Below are 19,531 nucleotides of genomic sequence, written 5' to 3' on the forward strand. Positions count from 1 at the left end.
TTCTCTTCCTCGTCTTTAAAAGGAGACTGAAGTCCTGGACTCCTTGGCCATGTCTTCCTGGGAAAGGCGGCTCCATCGGGCCAAATGTGCTCCATCTTGTAAGTGACCCCTCCCTGTGGCCTGTGGGAGGGCCCTGGCCCGCAGAGAAGCTGTGAGGCCAAACCAGGCTCTCCTCAGGGCCTCCTATGTCCTCTTTGCCCTGCAAGGGGTTCCTTACCACCTTCCCCAGCCTGGCCTCCCAACTCTATTTTGCTTTCTCCTTCCTGGCTGAGGAGAGCTTCCTCTCCAGTGTCCTGTTCGTATGGCCCTGTGGCTTTTCCCTCTCATGCTGTCTGATGCCAGTGAGATTGGGCTTCCTTGTTTAGTGGTTGTTTCCTCTCTCCACTTCACCCTGTTTCTGTGGCCTCTCCCCTCACCCTTTCCGGTGTCCATGGCCCTTTCTCTTGCATCCTGGCTCCTTTCCTCACCACACTCTGCTCCACTCTGTCTTATCGTGCTCTGTGCTTTATGGCCTTTCTACCATCTTCTCAATGTGAGGCATTTCCCTACTCCCTGGGTCCTGCTTAGGTGTCTTCCCTTGAGCTTAAGGAACAGTGAGGAAGAATGGTCCTTGAAGATCTCTGGGCAGTCTCTCTGCTCACCGCGCATGCTCCATACTCAGTCTGCCTTGCGTGGCAGCCAGGAACTTTAAGCAGAGGGAGCTGAAGGCCCAGGTGGGGATAGCCCGGGGTCACTTGCCGCACACTGAGGACTGGTACTCTGAGACCTCACGCCGCCTGCCTGTCAGAGAGGAAGCTAGGCAGCCAGATCTGAGGCACCCTACTGGTGCCGCCACTAAGGCTAGCTACTGAGGAAGGCTGAGCCCACCTGTGGTGGGGATCTGAGTGCCACGCAGCTCTGGGAGGGCCGGGTCAGGTGCCTGGCACGAGGGAGGCGCTGCATCCTGGGGTTCTGCCCAGCTTGGCTTAATGAGGGGGGTGCCTTCTGTGTCTCCCCTGCAGACTTGTTCTCCTGTTTCAACGGGGGAGAGTGTGTGTACCCAGCCTTCTGTGACTGTAGACGCTTCAATGCCACAGGACCACGCTGTCAGATGGGTGGGTCTGAACTCTGTCCCAGCCTTGGTATGGGCCATGGGTACAGGGAAAGCTTGGGGGCCTGAGGCCTGGGGGTCCTAGGCTGGGAGGGGCAGGGGCTGGCCCTGCTAGCCTGTGGCCTGAGGCCCACTGCAGCTGAACGGACAGGTTCTATCTTCTCTGGCACAGTGTACAATGCCGGCCCTGAGCGGGACAGCATCTGCCGGGCATGGGGACAGCACCACGTGGAGACTTTTGACGGTCTCTACTACTACCTCTCCGGGAAGGGCAGCTACACCTTGGTGGGGCGCCATGAGCCTGAAGGGCAGACCTTCTCCATCCAGGTGAGGCCTTCTTTACCCTGCCAATCTAGGAAGGTTGAATGAGGCTCTGGAGCTTGTGCTGGCCAGGGCTCTGCTTGTCATAGTTAGAGAGTCTTCATCTGGAAGGAGCTGGGGCTCCTCAGTTCTCTCTTACCCACTTACTCCTGGTTGCCCCTGGCCAGTCATTGATTTAGTCACTTGGCATTAAGTGTTAGTCACCTATCTGTACTCTTCCCAGCACAAAACTTGGTAGTGGCCTTGTAGACAATAATACAGATGTGGTCTCTGTCCTCGTGGAACTCACAGTCTAATGGGGAAAACAGACATCAAGTTGAATGAATCATTTCAAGAGTAACAGAGCTTCAGAAGAGAAATGCCAAATGTTAGAAGAGCATGTGGTGGAAACCTAACCTTGTTTATTGGGAAGGATAATGATCCGGGAAGACTTCCTGGAGGAAGTGACATTGAAGTTGAGATCTGAAGAATGAATTGGAGTTAGCCAAGTGAAGGGTCACAGGGATGAGGTAAGAACATTCTAGGTAAAGGGAATTTGGGTGCTAAGGACCTGAGATAACGAAGAACATCATGCCTCTGAGGAAATGGTAGAGGTCCTGGATGACTCATTTCAGGGTTCTCTCTTCTAAGAAGCCCTCCTGGATGCACTGACCTCCTAACCTGGCTCAGGGGCTGCTCCCTGTGTAACCAAAGTTCTATATTGTTGCATGGTCCATGCCTTTCTCTTACAAAGGTCTGTTTTCAGGTTGGTCTTTTCTATTGGATAGAAGCTTTCTAGGCAGGACCATGTCTTTCCATTTGGTGTTCCCAGAACCCAGATTAGTGCTCAGTAAAACTTCGTCCTGTCTATGCACACATGCGTGAGACTCACTGTCAGGTAGATCTGATTTCCATGCTTACCCTGGGCGCTGAGTGGAGGTCAGTACACCTCCATCTGGAGAGAAGTCTGCTGAGGGGCACCTTGGTTAAGACTGAGCTAGCGCCAGGGGCTTGGGAGTTTGGGGAGGTCCTGGTGCTCACTGTCATCCCTCTGCTGGCAAGTATACCCCTCTGTCTCCGGCATAGACCTGTCAAGGGGCTGCCAAGGTACCACACCCTGGATGGGCTGACCAACTCTGTCCTCTCTGCCTTGGCATATCACACATTGGGATTTCTCATGATGGTCATTTCGTGATGGTTATGTTATAATTACTTAGAGTAATGGGGTGCCATGCATTCATGGATTATGAAATAAACTTAATGAGTTATAACCAGCACCCCCCCTCCCTGGAAGAAGAAAGAAAGAAAGAAAGAAAGAAAGAAAGAAAGAAAGAAAGAAAGAAAAGAAAGAAAGAAAGGGAGAAAAGAAGGAAAAAAGAAAAAAAAAGAGAATGGAAAACATAATGTGGATGAATTACACATTAACAGGGGTGAATATTATTTTGTAACATTTTTGTTTTATTTATATATGTATATATTTATATTTCTTACTGTGGGTCATGATCTAAAGTCTGAAAAATTTAATTAGACCGTGGGGTGGTTTTCACAGGCCCCACTTTCAGCTGACCTAACTCCAGCCTGCTCCAACACATTTAAGGTAATCTAGTGGAAGGGTTTCTACACTGGGAAGAGAAACATTGAAGGTTTTCCCTAAGCCCTGGGAGCCTCAGTTCTCCCCCTTCTCTTGGGTCTCCTGGCTTTGAGGTGAACGTTCTGCCTGAGGAGGAGGCAGAGGAGACAGGCAAGTGACAGGCAGCACGGGAGTGACATGTGTGGCTGGGGGTGCAGGGAAGGACTAGACCGTCCCCCTAGCCTGCCAGGGTCATGGTAGGAGTGTGTGTTTATAGTGTGTGCATGAGAGTGCCTGGTGAATCTATGAGGGGTGTGTGTGCGTGCGTGTGTGTGTGTGTGTCTGTGTTCTGTGTCAGAAGGTGTGAGTGCTTAACTTGGCTTTGAATCTGATGGGAAAATCTGGGTTACAAAAATGAAAAACTCAGAAATAGGGAGACAGCACAATGTCTTGGAAAGAGCCCTGAAATTTAGCCTTCAGTCCTTGGGATGGAATCCTGGTTGCGCACGTGTGTGTGTGTGTGTGTGTGTATGTGTGACCTTCATCACTAAACCTCTCTGACTATCAGTCGCCTCCTCTGGGAGATGTGTATCATCACAGCTCTTTCCTCCGTGGGGTGCTTGGCACACGGAGGGTAGGTGATTACATTAAGTGGGAGCTTCGCAGGGTGTCTCTGGGCTCAGAACAGAAGCTCGGGGCCAGGCCTTTGGCAGGAACCCTGCACAGTGACCTCTAACCACCCCCCCAACCAGGTGCACAACGACCCCCAGTGTGGCTCCTCCCCCTACGCCTGCTCCAGGTCGGTCAGCCTCTTCTTTGCGGGCGAACAGGAGATCCATCTGGCCAAGGAGGTCACCCACGGAGGCGAGAGGTAACTGTAACACCTGCCCTGAGCTCGCCTGCTCCCTGGCACTGGTGGTGGGGGAGGGTGATCACCTTCCTTCGAAAGCCTGAAGAAAACCGTTTTCTGGGGGCAAACAGCAGATTGTCCACTGTCAAGGCAGCAACATACGGGCAGGCCAGCTGGGTTTCTTGTCATCTGGGTTTAAAGAAAAATGAGTCCCTCAAGATTTTCTGAGAATCCTGTGGGTTTCCAGGTAGTGGGTATTTAGGCCAATAGCAGAATTTTCCAGATAGTTGAGAATATACCACTACAAGCATGCTTACTTTTTTTCTTTCACAATTTTGAGGGAATCTTCCCGAATGGATCATACAAGTTGAAGCCTCCTCAGAGCAGATACTGAGCACAGTTTCACCTTTTCTGATGACAAAGGGTCATTTGAATGTCACTTATCTTGCTGGGACGTCAGGGACGTCTGGGACCAGGGGAATGAGGACTCTTCCCCCCACACCACATGGCCCAGACTGTGGTTCTGAAATCTTTCCCATTATCTTCACTGTCCTCTCCTTCCCTTGCTGTCTGCTGTCACGCTGCTGCTGGGTTGGGAGAAGGAGTCGTCCTGTGAGGACCCTTCTCCCATTCTCATTTCCTGCTTCAGATCTGGAAACTGGGTAACTAAGCTCTCTGGGGCCCAGTGTAAAACTGAAAGTCCAAGGGTTTCTCCTGTGAAGAAAAGATTGGTAATGGATCTTTGGGTACCAATTTTGGCCGGTTAGACCCTTTTTTGTTTTTGTTTTTCTTCCCTGATTTTCAGGTGGATTGAAAGTTGACACATTCCAGACAAGCTAGGAGACCCTGTCCCATACAACTGGGAATGCGGTTGGGACGGCTATGACCCTGCTTCTTTTCTTCCACTCCCAGTTTTCCTTATCCCTCAGCTTTTTTCTCTTCCTCCCCCTTTCTTGCTCCCCACCCAAAAACCCAAACCAAGTCAGTGTCTGCTTCTACCATTTCTCCCATCTAGGAGAGAGGAGCTGACGGCTAACTAGAGCGTATCATGCTTAGCGAAATAAGTCAAGCGGAGAAAGACAGCTATCATATGATCTCCCTTATATGAGGAAGTGGTGATGCAACATGGGGGCTTAAGTGGGTAGGAGAAGAATCCATGAAACAAGATGGGATAGGGAGGGAGACAAACCATAAGTGACTCTTAATCTCACGACACAAACTGTGGGTTGCTGGGGGGAGGGGGGTTGGGAAAAGGGGGGTAGGGTTATGGACATTGGGGAGGGTATGTGCTTTTGGGTAAATTGGAAGGGGTGGTGAACCATGAGAGACTATGGACTCTGAAAAACAATCTGAGGGGTTTGAAGTGGCGGAGGGGTGGGAGATTGGGGTACCAGGTGGTGGGTATTATAGAGGGCACAGCTTGCATGGAGCACTGGGTGTGGTGAAAAAATAATGAATACTGTTTTTCTGAAAATAAATAAATTGGAAAAAAAAAAAAAAGATTTATCCCTGCCAGGGAAATTGCAATTTTGAAAGCAAGCTTTAAACTCTGAAGACAAAAGAATCCCTATCTAATGGTGGACTTCAGATACAGGGGAAATCAGGGGGAGGGAATGTGGGGGCCGCAGATACGATGGTACCAGGCATTTGCTCAGGCGGGTGCAGGGTATACGATGAGTCCTGCAGGCAGGGGACGACAGGTCCTTTGGTGAAGGGACTGGATGAGTAGAGGTAGCGTGAACAGCCTGAAGCTCCGGGTCATGCCCTGCAGGGTCCAACTGCCACAGGCGATGGGGAGCGTGCGTCTGCAGCGGCTGGCCGGCTACATCCTTGTGCGACATCAGTCAGCCTTCACACTGGCCTGGGACGGTGCCTCGGCCGTCTACATCAAGATGAGCCCGGAGTTCCTGGGCTGGACTCATGGACTGTGTGGGAACAACAATGCTGACCCCCAGGACGATCTGGTGACCAGCTATGGTGAGGAGCAGAGCAAATGGCCTCTGAGGACTTTGGGTGGTGTAGGGGATGGGCCAGGCTGGGCTGGGCGGGAGAGGCCTTGGGGCAGAACCCTGGGCTCGAGATACTGAAGACAAAGCAGGAGGCCAGGGACCGCTTCCTACCCAGTGTGTGGCTTCAGGCATGTTCTTAACCACTCAGCCTCAGTTTCCTTATCTGTAGAACAGTCACAAGGAGAGCCCATACACACTAGGGTTGTGTGAGGGTCTAAAGGGCACTTTGCTAGGGGGGATTGACCCCACAAGATGAGTATGTTCCGGGGGCAGGGAGCCAAAGGCCGGAGAGAGCCCGGATGAGAAAGGGCCCCATGGGAGCTGAAGATGCCTGTGGAGGTGTGGTAAGAAGTACGAATGAACACTTAAACAGGGCCAAATCATGGCGGCTCTGCCCGGAAGAAGGGAAGTGATCTCTTTGAGCACCCACAGCATACCGAACACTTAACATACAGTTTTTGCAGTAACCTCATGGGGGCACTATCTGCCCTGTTTCACATATGGGAGAGCTGAGGCTCAGGGAGGTGCGGGAGCTTATCCAGACTCCCATCCCCCGCGTGGCTGGAGCAGTAGGGAGCTACTACAGGTTCTATTGCCTACTATCACTAGCTTTTCCAGGAGAATGGTTCCATTGGGAAATGCAGACCGGGATGGGAGCCAGGAGGCTGGATTCTTCCACTCCTTGCCCACCTTTTGGCATCTCTTCGGCTTCCCCTGCCCTCTCTCAGAGCCCTCTGTGGCCCCTTCCCCGCCATGCCCCTGTGGTCATGCTCATTCTCACCTCCAGGGAAGCTGACCGACGACGTGGCTGAGTTTGTGCACAGCTGGCAGGAGCAGGCCCCCAACCAGCCTCCGAGGCCTACAACTTCCTCCCTGCCTCGCCCACCGTGTCTACAGCAGAGCCCAGGAACCATGCAGGTCTGGACCCTGGGGAGAGCGCCTCCCCTACCCATCCTAGTGTCTGGTATGGTTCCTTTCCTATCTACCTCTTAGAAAGTCTCTGATTGCAGGGGCCCAGGCTCATCTGTGCCTATGGTGCCACACTTTTTCTCCACCATTCTTGTTCTCTTTCCTGAGCTCAAATTGGTGTTCGGTGTGTGGGGCTGGTAAAGTCCAAGGGCTGTGTGTGGCTTTGCCAGCCCCCAGATCAGCTGCTGGCCCTTTCCCTAGGGTGTGTACGACCGGTGTGAGGCACTGCTGAGGCCCCCCTTTGATGCCTGCCATGCCTACGTCAGCCCTCTGCCCTTCACAGCCAGCTGTACCAGCGATCTCTGCCAGTGAGTAGGCAGCCCAGAGTGGAGCTGGGATTGGGTTGTGGGGAGACCTGTCCTAGTATTGCAGGGGCCGGGGGACAGGGAGGCAAGGGGGCTCAGCATGTGGGTCACTGAGCCTGACAATCACAGGCCCTGGCAGATAGACTTCCCAAAACTCAGAAATTCCTATCTGTGTAGGTGAGACAGAGCTTCCCTAGTCTCTGAAGCCCAGAAATGGGGACTGATGCCCTAGGGGTCAAACAAGTCAATGGCAGCGTCGGGACTGGAGCCCAGGTGTCCTGTCTCCATCTGTATATGTGTAGATATCTTCCCGGTCTCCCTTTCCTAGTTGTGTGACAAGGAGGGTTGCCTTGAGCCCTGGAAGACTTCAGAGGGTGCTGGAGGGCAGGTGACAGATTGGGGTCTGGTGTGACGCTCAGTTTCCTGGCACAGGTCTGTGGGCGACGAAGCCACCTGGTGCCGGGCGCTGGCTGAGTACGCCCGAGCATGTGCCCAGGCAGGGCGGCCGCTGCGGGACTGGAGGACCCAGCTCCGGCAATGCGGTAGGAGCGTCCTGCTGGTGGGCAGGGAGGGGTTCACGTGAGCTCTGTCTTGGGGCTCTGGGTGGCATCCTCGGGCCTCAGCTCAGTGTCCTGTCCTGCTTAGAACCACAGCAGTCGGAGCTAAGTCCTGAGGCCCCATCTTCCTGTGACCGAGGAGCAGACAGGCTCAGAGTGGAGGGACTGGCCTAGGGTTCCAGAGCCAGCTAAGGGTCGTTCTCAGAGCCTCCCATGCTCTGGCCAACTTCCTGGTCATCCAGTGCTCCCACCAGGGCTAGGGGAGCAGGAAGATCACAGCCCTTCTTCCCCTATCCCAAGGCCTGGAGTAGGGGCCTGGGATACTGTCCTGGCAGAGCCTGAGCCGGACTGTCCCCTACCCCTGCAGCCGTGCAGTGCAAGGAGAAGGCCTTCACCTACAACGAGTGCATTGCCTGCTGCCCCGCCTCCTGCCAGTCCCGGGCGTCCTGCGTGGACAGTGAGATCGCCTGTGTGGACGGCTGCTACTGCCCCGATGGTATGCCGGGGGTGGGGAGAGCCTGGCAGTGTCTTCCTGGGCTGGCATGGATGAGCATGAAGCAGGGGCTCAGAGGGGTCGTGTTTGTGGAAAAGATGAAGGAAGGAACACACAACTGATTAGGGAGTAACTAAATGACCGGCTTCAGGGAGGTGACGTTGAGGGTGGCCGTCCATCCCCATGTTTCATTTGATCCAGACTGAGCTTTGTAAGGTATGTAGACCAGGACAGGTCATTCATTTGTTCATTTGTTCTTTTTTCACACAGGCATTTGCTTAAACACTTACCCACGTTTTTTAGGGGGTGTAAATTTGCAGCATGTCTGTAGGTGCAGCTCACTTGGTGGGGTAGGGTTTGACATAAAAATATAATGGGAAACAAGGGCACTGACTTTAGGGGTCAGAATCCAGTTGCAGTGATAAGATACACATCCTTACGACTCCCATCTGAGGCATAATGTAGTGAGGACCTGCTCCGGGGTTCAGACAAGCAGAGACATAGGAATTCAGTGTGGGGAGAGATTGTCAGGGAAGGCTTCCTGGAGGAAGTGGTACCTAACTGGTTCTACATGCAGTGACAGTCTTTTGAGAGGTGGGGATGAGAAGCTAGTCAGTATGCAGGCTGCTTGGGGTGGTGAGGTGAGATTATTTGCCCCGAGGGGTTCCAATCTGGCCTGAGCCAAGGATTTATGCAGGAGGGAGCTTGAAAGCAGGCTCAGGGGTGAAAACTTGGATGAGGCGATCTTTGTCCCAGGCCCAGGGCAACCACAGATGGTATATGGGCAGGAGTGGAGGTGAGTCAGGTGGGCCTTTGGTGTTACCCTAGGGCTGATCCTTGAGGATGGGGACTGCGTGGCACCAGCTGAGTGTCCCTGTGAGTTCCATGGGACCCTGTACCCGACTGGCTCTGTGGTGAAAGAAGATTGCAACGCATGGTCTGTGTCCATAGCCCAGGGGGTAGGGGGGAGTGGTGATTTCCAGGGTTTTCCATCAGGGTTGTCCATCTGGGGTCTGGGAGCCCTGGGGACGTGGGGGCCCTCACTCAGCATCTCTAAGTCCCAGGAGATCTCATTTGAGCTAAGCCTTGGAGGTGGAGGAAATCCCTGCCACCCATTGTAGAGACAGGAAGACCAAAGGCTGGGCACAGGAGCTCTGTGGACCCTGCAATCCTCCAGCATCTATCCTAGGCCTGGAGAAGTGAGCCATGCCTCCTTGGTCTCTGTGTTTCAGCACATGCACTGCAGGCAAATGGGTGTGCAGCTCCGCTGTCTGCCCAGGTATGTCTGAACCCCACCTCAGACTCCAACCCCTTCTTCTAGCCCGCAGCTTTTTGGGGCAGGAAAATTTGAGGGGGTTCCCAGCTTGACCCACTTTGTTTCCTCAGAGCCATTTTGCCTGGTTAGGGGATTTCTTCTGCTCCTGTCAGGGAGGGCTTTTAAGGGGGGTGGTTTATCTAAGGATCTTCCTGAGCTTGGGGGGTTTGACCAGAGACTGGTCTCCAAGCTCAGGCCTTGGTCTCCTAGAAGGGGAAATGCCCAGGGCAGGGCTGTATCTCCTTTCAGATGGGCCTGTGGGGGGCAGGGCTGCTTCTTCTCAGTGACCAGAGTGTCAAAAAGAGGGCCAGCACTCCAAACATGGCCCGAATTCCTGAGGACAGGGAGCTGTCTCTTCCTATGCTTAGAGCCTGCAGGGCAGAGGCTGTCCCTGTGGACGCAGCTCCCATGTGACAGCCGCCTTTCTCTGCCCCTCAGCTGAGTGTTCAGTGACTGGCGACATCCATTTCACAACCTTCGACGGCCGCCGGTACACGTTCCCCGCCACATGTCAGTACATCCTGGCCAAGAGCCGCTCCTCGGGCACCTTCACAGTGACGCTGCAGAATGCCCCATGTGGTCCGGTAAGGGCAGGGTCCTCAGGCCCAATCCAGCCAGCCACCCCTGCTCTCTGCCTCCTTAGAGAGGCTGAGCAACGTAGGGCAGGGTTTCCAAGCCAACTCACCCTGATGTCTAGTCTTTCTGGGCAGAGCCAGGGGGGCAGGAGAATATGTTTTGTCTCTAGAACATCTGCTAGCTGAGAGGCATTTCCCCTTTCTGGGCCTCAGAGTGTTTTGTTTTTTTTTTTTAAATCTCTAAAATGGGTTTGATTTAATTTAATCTTTTCTCCTTCCTTGGATTGTATCTTCAACATCTCCATATCCATTCATTGATTCATTTATTCGTTCAGTAAGTACTGGACATCTGTTTGTGCCAGAAGTTATGTTGGGTCTCGGAGACTATTATGAATTGGATTTGGCTCTGCCCTCCTGGGCCTTGTGCTTTGGTAGGTGAGGCAGATACGTGACCCCATTATCCACCATGTTATCGGAGTTGGGACAATGTGGACATCACAGGGTAGGTTTCCGTGGAGGAGCTTTTCTTTGTTGTTGTTTTACCTGGATGTCAAGTGGGAGGAGGCGTGGATCCGGAAAGATTTCCTAGAGGTGGTGACCCATGAGCTGTGTCAGCCACTTGTGAATGTATCTGAGAAAATGGCCAACTTGCTGGTCTGGGGTAGTTGTGAGTTTATCTGTCTCTCAGTGGCTGCATTTTCCCTGAGCCCTGGTCTGGGCTACACTCAAGCTCCTTCCTGTGCAACAGAGCAAGGGGTTCATACCCGTAGCCAGGCAGCCATTCCCAACCCCACCTCCCTGCCTGCCTTCCTCCCCAGTGATGTCAGGTGGGTAAGCAGACATCACTCAGAGGTGCCCCTCCCTGGCCCTGGGGACCTAGGTTGGGCTGTGGACAAGGGAGAGGGCTGTGCTTTTTTCCTTTCGAGACTTGAGTGCCGCCCCCCAACCCCTGGCAGCGAATGGCCTGGATCTGCCCTTGGCTGCTCTCTGAATCAGAAGAATACTTGTCCTCAAAAGCCAGGTTACTCTCATCCTGAGGGTTGCAAAAGAAAAGGCAAAGCAGACAGGCATGGCCCAGTGGGACTCCTATCCATTTATAAAGTTCTGGAGTCTTAGAATGCCTGGGGCTATGGGACCTTGGAGGTCCCTTACCAGCCCTCTTTCTACTGTGTTCTGGATGGTGGCCAGCTGGCCTTGGCCTGAGGTAACCTGCTTCATTGCTTAACAGTCTCTCTTGATAGCACTTTCCTTTTACCATGAGCCAGGTCTCCTCCTTGTGACTTCATCCATGCTGATGACCCAGTAGAAGGCCAGCCCTCTGCCGCGTCTGTGTGGAGCACAGTGAGGGTTACACAGATGAGTCAGACCCTGGTCCTAGCCACCAGGAGCTCACATCCCCGTGTGAGAGTCAGTCATGTCCTCAGGTCAAGTGCTTCACTATGACATACAAGAGACAGTGCTGTCAGAGGAGAGTTCTGTGGAGAAAGAAATATTCCTACGGGTCAGAAGAAAGGATCAAGGAAAGCCTCATGGCAGAAGTGGCATTTGAGCTGAATACCTAAAAAATGGGCCTAGAAAGATAAATGGAAATAAGATATGTCTATTTGAGGATGGGGCAGAAGGGCAATCCAGGAGGTTCAGGCCATATGAAAGAAAGCAACGAGGATGGAATGTTCTAGAATACATTAAGACAGATGCAGAAGGACTTGGCAATTGGCTGACTGGCTGGTAAGGTGCAGGGTGTGTGGGAGAGAAGCAGGAGGAGTCAAAGATGAAGCCATGACTTCAGTCCTGGGTGGACACAAGGTGGTAGGGTGAGGGTGTTAACAGAGAGGAGGGTGCTGGTAAAGAATTTGCACAGTACTTTGAATTTTGACAAATCACTTTTGCATAGGACATCTAGTTTAAGGCTCAAAATACCCCCATGTAGTCATCATTATTATTCTCCCCAGTTAAAATATGGTAAGACAGGCCAACAGAGGCCTTCGGCTATTCCTGATAACCCCCAGCCAGCAGGATGGGGAGCAGAGCCGGAACTAAGGCTGGAAGCCCAGAAAGCCTGTCACAGCCTCTTAACACACCCACCCCCAAATCAGGGAGTGTTTACAGCCTTTCAAGTATTTTTTCAAGTAGATCTTATTTTTCAGAGTAGCTTTAGATTTTATGGAAAAAATGCAAAGGTAGTACCTAGAGTTCCTATATACCCCACACCTAATTTCTCCTATGATTAACATCATACATTAGCATGGTACATTCGCTGCAAATAATGAACCAATGTTTGTTTAGACATTAGCTAAAGTCTGCACTTCACTCATATTTCCATATTTATATTTTCAACCCAATACCATTTTTCTCTGTTTCAACCTGCCACATTACATTTAGTCATCGTGTCTCCTAGGCTCTTCCTTGTTGTTGTAGTTTCTTTCTGTCTTTCCTTTTTATGTCTGTGGGTGTGTTTTTGGTTTTTTGGTTTTTGTTTTTGTTTTGTTTTGTTTTGTTTTTGAGAGAGAGGGAGGGAGAGAGAGGGCACGTGCATGAGCCAGGGACAGGGGCAGAGGGAAAGAGAGAGAAAAAATCTCAAGCAGGCTCCATGCCAGTGTGGAGCCCCATGTGGGGCTTGATCTCCCTACCCTGACATCATGACCTGAGCTGAAATCAAGAGTCAGATGCTTAACCAACGGAGCCACCTACGCGCCCCCTTGCTGTTACAGTTTCTAAGACTCTATGATGATCTTGAAAATTTTGAGGAGTTCTGGTCAGATATCTTGTAGAATGCCCCTCTATTGGAACTTTTGCAATGTTTTTCCTCAAGGTTAGAGAGGTGTTATGGATTTGGGGAGGAAGATAAGAGGTAAATTGCTATTTTCATCACATCTTCTCAAGGATGCATATACTAACATTGTTTATCACTGTTGAGGTCATCTGGCTGAGGTAGTGTTTGTCACGTTCTCCACTGTAAATTTACTCCTCTTTCCCCCCCTTACCATACTGTTCTCTTTGGAAGGAAGTCACTGTGTTCAGCCCACACCTGAAGAGTGGGAAGTTATGTTCCCTCTGCTTTTGAAGGCATAGAATCTACATGCATAATTTAGAATTTTTCTGCACAGGACATTTGTCATTTTTCCTTCACATATTTTCTTTCAGTCATTTACTTATGTCAGCATGGACCCAGGGCTATTTATTTTATACTTTGGGTAGAATCTAATACTTCCTTATTTATTTTGCGATTCAAATTTTTCTGACTTGACCATTGGGCAGTCTTTCAATTGGCTCTTGGGTCCCTTTGACATAGCCCCATTAGTGTGTGTGTATGTGTGTGTGTGTGTGTTCTGCCTTACTGTATGGTCTTATAAGATGCACCAGGCTCATCTTGCATATTTTCTGTTCCTTTCCTAGAATCAGCCATTTCTGAAAAAATGTTATCAGATGCTCTGAGCTCTTTTTATTGGAGAATGGTATTAGAAACCAAGATCTGGGGTGCTGGGTGTGCTCAGTGGCTACTGGGTATCATTTCTTTTAGAAGTAATGTCCTTTCAGTTGACAGGAAAAGGAAATAACATGTATAACTTATGAATATCCTTGTATAACCAGTATATACACATCCTCACAGATAATCTACCAATAGCTCTCTATATGTACATGTACTAAACAGGAGTTCATATTGATGTTCCAACTCTAGTTAATTACCACATGGGTCATTCTAGCCTCTTCCCTTGCTTATCGTAAATACCCACCCCAACAGTGAGAAATCTGGTTTCCACCACACACCATCCATGTATCTAATTGTTCAATTCCAGTATACGTGTATAGAAGTACCGGAATTATTAATTCATGGGATTAACAATTATTAACAATGGGAAAGAACTTTATCAACTGGAGTACAGTGCTTATGCACAGTTCCTTTTGCTGTTAGTCCAATAAACTCCACTTATTTCCAAAGTTACTTAGATCAATGCCTTCCTTCCTCTCCCTTTCAGTAAGGTTGTTTTATATATTTGCAATATAGTTCGATTCTTTTGTCACAGTCTGCACTCCATCTTGGGACCCTCTAACATACTACGTGATTTTTTTTTTTAATTGTACTAATGTGTAGAGAGGTTAAATGAAGTCTTTAAGGTCTCAGTTTTCAGTGACATCAAGACTTGAACCCAAGACTTTGACTAAAGGATGCAGGCTTTCTTCCTGCTCCAATGAGATGTCTAGAGAGGACCAGAGGATGAGTGGGTTTGACAAAGATGATGTTTTAGACACAGTGTTTTTGAGCTGTTTCAGGGATTTTATGTCTCCTTGAGAAGGAGTTTGGAAGGTCATAGCTTGCTGTACAATGTTTTTCAAAGTTTCAAGCTCTAATCCTTTCCTCATTTCATCTCATTTGATTATATCACTTTCGGGTTATACTTTCTCTGGCTATCTTTGGACTTAGGATAAAGTCCAAAAATTTTACAAAGCTCTGCCTAAGCTGGCCTCTGCCTACCTCTTGAACCTTATCTTAAACCACTTTGCTCAGTGGGCTCTGGCCTTCTGTTCTTCCTTTATGTGCTTGGATACATTAAATACCCAACTGTGTCAGGGAATTTTGTATGGACTGGTCACGGTTCCTGGATGTCCCCCTCCTTGCCTTTTCTCTTTGCACAGATACCTTCTGTGGATCCTTCAGATCTCAGATCACCTGTCACAGTTTCTTGTGCCTCAGTCTTCTAATCTGCACAATGGGGTTGTTAGTAATACTAAATAGGGTTGCTATGAGAATTAAGTGAGTGACTCTGTGTAAAAAGATTAGAATAGTACCTGAACATAGTACCTCTCCATTAAGGTTAGCTGTTATTATAATAAATAAAGGATTATTAAAATTTTTGTTATGATTTTTGCATTATCCTTATCTTTCCCTAGGATGGCCTTTCCTACCTCTGCAGACTAAGTCTTGTTCCTTCACTATATGCTTTCTTAGCACCCTACACCTGTTTGCAGCACTGATCCCAATAATAAGTTAAAAGCCAACTTTGTAATTACTTAATGTCTATGTCCCACACAAATCTGTACTCTCCATGAATATATCTGACATGTTCACCACAGTATGGTTGTTGGATATTTTCTTGTGTAAGGGAAGTATGAATGGGCCTGATGTTTACTACCCATTTCAGAGATGAGAACCTGAGGCCCACATAGTATTAGCTCATTTCCTGACCTGCCCATGGGGGGAGCTTGGTGCTCTGCAGGGTGCGATACAAGGAAAGAATGATATAAATGCCTATAAAGGGATGAAATTAAAGTCCTATGTTGTCCCTGAGTGGGGATTTTCTGAGAGTTTCTGAGGCTAGTCTCTGGGCCATCTAGGTCTATCTCTGCTGTATGTCATAGACAGTCTAAGAGTTGACTGTATTTTTATTTGCCTTATCCCAGCTCTGCCACTAACCTTCTCCAATCCGAGCCTCTGCCTTCCCAGTCCCAGATGAGGCATGTGGTTAGAGGACTCCTAATCTCCTTTAGGGCTCAATCTCAGCCTGCCCCTGACCTCAAAGTGCACTAGAATCCCTGCTCCTGGAGGCTTTCTTGGGACCAGCAGGACAGACAGACTAACTCTGCCTCATTTGTCTTCCTCTTTCTCCAGAACCAAGATGGAGTCTGTGTCCAGTCAGTATCAGTGATTCTGCATCAGGACCCTCGGAGGCAGGTGACCTTGACCCAAGCAGGGGATGTCCTTCTGTTTGACCAGTACAAGGTCACCCCACCCTACACAGATGGTACGGCTTTGGTGAATGAGAACTAGCTGGGAGCTGCCTGTCCAGGCCTCCTCTTCCAGGCACTGCCTCTGGCTAAAGGCACTGCCACATGGGCAAGAGCTCACATTCTCTAATACCGGGTGAATCAAGCCAGAGGAGCACCTCGGTCCCAGGAATGTGGACTCTGGACTTGCAAGATGGTCTTTATCCCCATCCCAACATGACAATAGGCTTCACAGTAGCATGATGGCTTCTCCTAATGTGAGGATAGGAAGGGAGCTCTTTTCCATCCCTATTCTATTTTTTTTTTAAAGATTTTATTTGAGAGAATGAGAGAGCAAGTGAACACATGTGTTAAGAGGTTGGAGGGACAGAAGGAGAGGCAGGGACAAACGGAGAAGGAGAAGCAGACTCCCTACTGAGCAGGGAGCCCAATCCAGGGCTTGATCCCAGGACGCCAAGACATGACCTGAGCTGAAGGCAGACGCTTAACCCACTGAGCCACCCAGGTGCCCCTACTTCTTCTTTAATAACTTATTATCCTGTCTGATTACGCAAGTGATCTGTGGTATCTTGTAGGAAGCACATCTAACAAAAATGGCAAAACTCTTAAGAAATGAGATAGCACCAGAGAAAATGATAAAGGAAAAAAAAGAATAGGGGTTCAAGACTGAGAGGAGTGGGGATGCAGGGAATGTAGAGACGAAAGAAATGCAAGCCACAAAAAGTGAAAAATTCAGTACAACTGAATCTAAAAATTTAAAACTTTTACAAATAAATCTAAAATCATATCATGAGCTTCCTGGTGGCCATCGAAAAAATGGGTAGTTACAGCATGGTCTTTAAGGAAGGAAATATTTTCAGCTCCTTAAGGAGGCAAAACTTTAATTGGCACTTGATGCTCAAAAAAAAAAAAAAAAAATTGTAACCAGTGCCACCATGGTGTTATCCCCGGGTCCTGACTTCATCCCTGAACAGGATTTCCTAAAGGCTTCCCAAGCCAACCCCTTGGCAGGGCTTCACCTGGTGTGAAGGCTGGGCTCGCTGGGTATGGGCGAGGGCCATGCAGGTGGTGGCCGTGGGTGGGATGCACATCGGCAGAACTTCCCACATCCCTATTGTGGTTCTGTGCCCAGACGCCTTTGAGATCCGGAGGCTGTCCTCCATGTTCCTGCGGGTGAGGACCAACGTGGGCGTGCGGCTTCTCTACGATCGCCAAGGACTGCGGCTCTACCTGCAGGTGGACCAGCGATGGGCCGAGGATACCGTGGGCCTCTGTGGCACCTTCAACGGCAACACGCAGGACGACTTCCTGTACGTGCCCCTGCCCCGGAAGCAGAAGGAGGGGGTGGGTCCCTAAAGGCCGAGTACCCGGAGTCCCCTCTTGAAAACACCTGTTGCAAACTCCCTTGGTCCCTCCCTGGGCTGCACATGTACCACTGATTATTTCTTCCTCTGCCTTTAAATCGAAGCATATTTCTTTAAGGCCATGGTTCATCGTCTTCTCCGTGCAGAAGACTCACCTGGGGAGCTTGTTAAAATGCTGACTCCTGGGTTCTACTTCTCATGTATCTGATTTGTGTTGGGGCCTAAGAATCCTGTTTTTAGTAAGTTACCGCTATGATTCTAGTGTAAGAGATCTGTGGACCGTACCTTGAGAAATAACTGCTTTACAGTGAGGTCTTAAAATTGGTAGTGCTTAGGCTGGGTTTCATTTAGTTCATGGTTTTCCTTGTTTTAATTGACGTGAACACCTTTAGATGAGTGTGAGGCAATGGTGCCCAGACTCCTGCTTTCTATCCCACCAGGCCAGTCTAAACCCCATATCTTTCCTGTCTGGGCACACCCAGTGAGCCGCTCACCTTCAGGGGAAGGCTGTTTCCCAGGGACTGACAGAGAACTAAGAGGAAGACTGTCTGGGCATGCATGCAGTTTAGGAACTTGGGAAGGGACAAGAGTCAGACTTTCCAGAAAGGAGAGTAAAGGGTTGATTGTCAAAGTGAGAGGTTCTGGCCAGTTTTTCAAGTTACATGCATTGGGTGATATAGAAGTAAATGAGAGGCTTCCTTCAGCCAGAAATGAGAATTCGGATTCTTTCAGAAAAAAAGAATCAGAAGAAACTGAGAGCTTTTAAATACATGCACATTCAAAAAGGTAGCGTTCTACTGTGCCTTGCCTGGTGGGGCTGATGTTAGGGCAGCAGGCCAGGGCAGTGGGGACAGACCCTGGTTTAGTGTGTGGGCTGCTTGCCACCCTCCTAAATGTGAACTCTGGGCAGAAAAGTTGCTGTGGGTAACGAGTGCTCTCATGGCTCACGAGCAGTAACATGGGCATGGTGAGAGCCAGGCAGAACCTGTCCCAACCCCGCATATTATGATCTCTCCAATCTACCATCTTCTCATGTTTGGTGGCCCTTGGAGACTGGCGATATCTGGGAAACATGCTTTTCCCCCTTTCTTCCTTTATTGCCCCTTGTATGACGATTTCCTACCTAGAGGGAAAGGGAGGGCAAAGGAGCTTTCGGGAACTGCTCGTGGAGATAGGAGGAGGAAGTCTTAATCTGGTGAAGTTTGGTTCACATGGTGTCCCTGTTTCTCTCTGACATGAAGAGCGGGGGGTGGGTGGTGAAGACGGTGTAGTGTGTGGCCCCACGTCAGTTCTGGGTCCCTTTGGAGACTGTTAAATATGTGTGTGGGTGCGTATGTGTGTACATCCATAATCGTATGTGTTTGTATGGGACTGTGCAGGCTCCCTTGGCTGTTGGCCCGTCTGGCATGTATTTGTGCTCTGGGTGTATGCGTACATACATGGGTCTGAGTCCACGTGTGCAAGGGTGTGAGTGTGGCCATGCCGTGACTGCAGGTCCCCAGTGGGAGTGCCTGAGAGCACCCCACAACTCTTTGGCAACTCTTGGAAGACGCTGTCTGCCTGCTCTCCCCTGATCTCTGGCTCCCCGCTGGACCCCTGTGATGTGCACTTGCAAGCAGGTGAGGTGGGGGGAGAGGGAGGGAGCAGCGGGGTGCAATGGGACTGGTTTGAGGGGGATGAGGTGGGAACTCTGGGCCTGGGAGGCTGGGCAGGTTGGGCAGACGTGATGAGAAAAGGGGGAGCTGCCAAGAGGTCACCTTAGTTCCCTTCTGGGAAGGGTCAGGCAGACAGAAGTCTCGGGCTCCGTCCCTGCCGTGTAGACACACATTTGTACTGGCTCCCCCGTCTTAAGGCAAAAGTCTAAGCCCTCACAGTGGCCCCCCCCAGGCCCTACACTCTCTGCCCACCGCTACTCCCTGCCCCCCACTCTGCTGCAGCCACGCAGGCCTCCTTGCTGTTCTTCCTGCACCGCAAGGTGTCCTCTCTGCTCCCGGCCTTTAGACTTGCCATTCCCTCCACCTGGAATGCTCTTCCCTCACTGAACACAGGCCTTACCCCCTCACCTCTTTCACATTTTTGTTCCAACTTCATCTTCCCACGGAGGCCTTCCAGACCACCGGGTTTAAAATTGCGGTTGGCCCTCCCACCCCACCTCCAACGTCTGTCTGCTTTCCTCCTTCCCTCTCTCTGAGGTCTTCCCCTTCCACTTCGCTGTGGTTTGCGGTCTCCTTTGACAATAGTGTAAGCTCCCCGAGGGCAGGATTTTTGTCTGTTTTGTTCATGCCCATGTGTCTTTTCAGCATGTGGGTTCACGTCCCGTGCATGGTAGACTGTGTATTGCACGAATACACTAAACACACACACACACACACACTCTTCCTCTTTGAGTCATTTACACCCATGCCCGTGG

General features: G+C 50.3%; 1 protein-coding gene across 1 annotated transcript in view; it reads left to right on the forward strand.

The window, feature by feature from the left end:
• OTOG (otogelin) overlaps positions 1 to 19,531 on the forward strand; it is a 78,205-nt gene that overhangs the window by 4,214 nt on the left and 54,460 nt on the right. Inside the window, 15 exon segments of the mRNA XM_044260253.1 lie at positions 23 to 98; positions 1,002 to 1,094; positions 1,263 to 1,417; positions 3,713 to 3,831; positions 5,582 to 5,787; positions 6,607 to 6,737; positions 6,990 to 7,096; positions 7,526 to 7,635; positions 8,018 to 8,146; positions 8,972 to 9,080; positions 9,376 to 9,422; positions 9,897 to 10,042; positions 15,642 to 15,774; positions 16,890 to 17,067; positions 18,616 to 18,740. Coding sequence (XP_044116188.1) covers positions 23 to 98; positions 1,002 to 1,094; positions 1,263 to 1,417; positions 3,713 to 3,831; positions 5,582 to 5,787; positions 6,607 to 6,737; positions 6,990 to 7,096; positions 7,526 to 7,635; positions 8,018 to 8,146; positions 8,972 to 9,080; positions 9,376 to 9,422; positions 9,897 to 10,042; positions 15,642 to 15,774; positions 16,890 to 17,067; positions 18,616 to 18,740 — 1,864 coding nt within the window.

The sequence above is a fragment of the Neovison vison genome, chromosome 7, assembly GCF_020171115.1.
Source record: "Neovison vison isolate M4711 chromosome 7, ASM_NN_V1, whole genome shotgun sequence".
Classification (NCBI taxonomy): Eukaryota; Metazoa; Chordata; class Mammalia; order Carnivora; family Mustelidae; genus Neogale; species Neogale vison.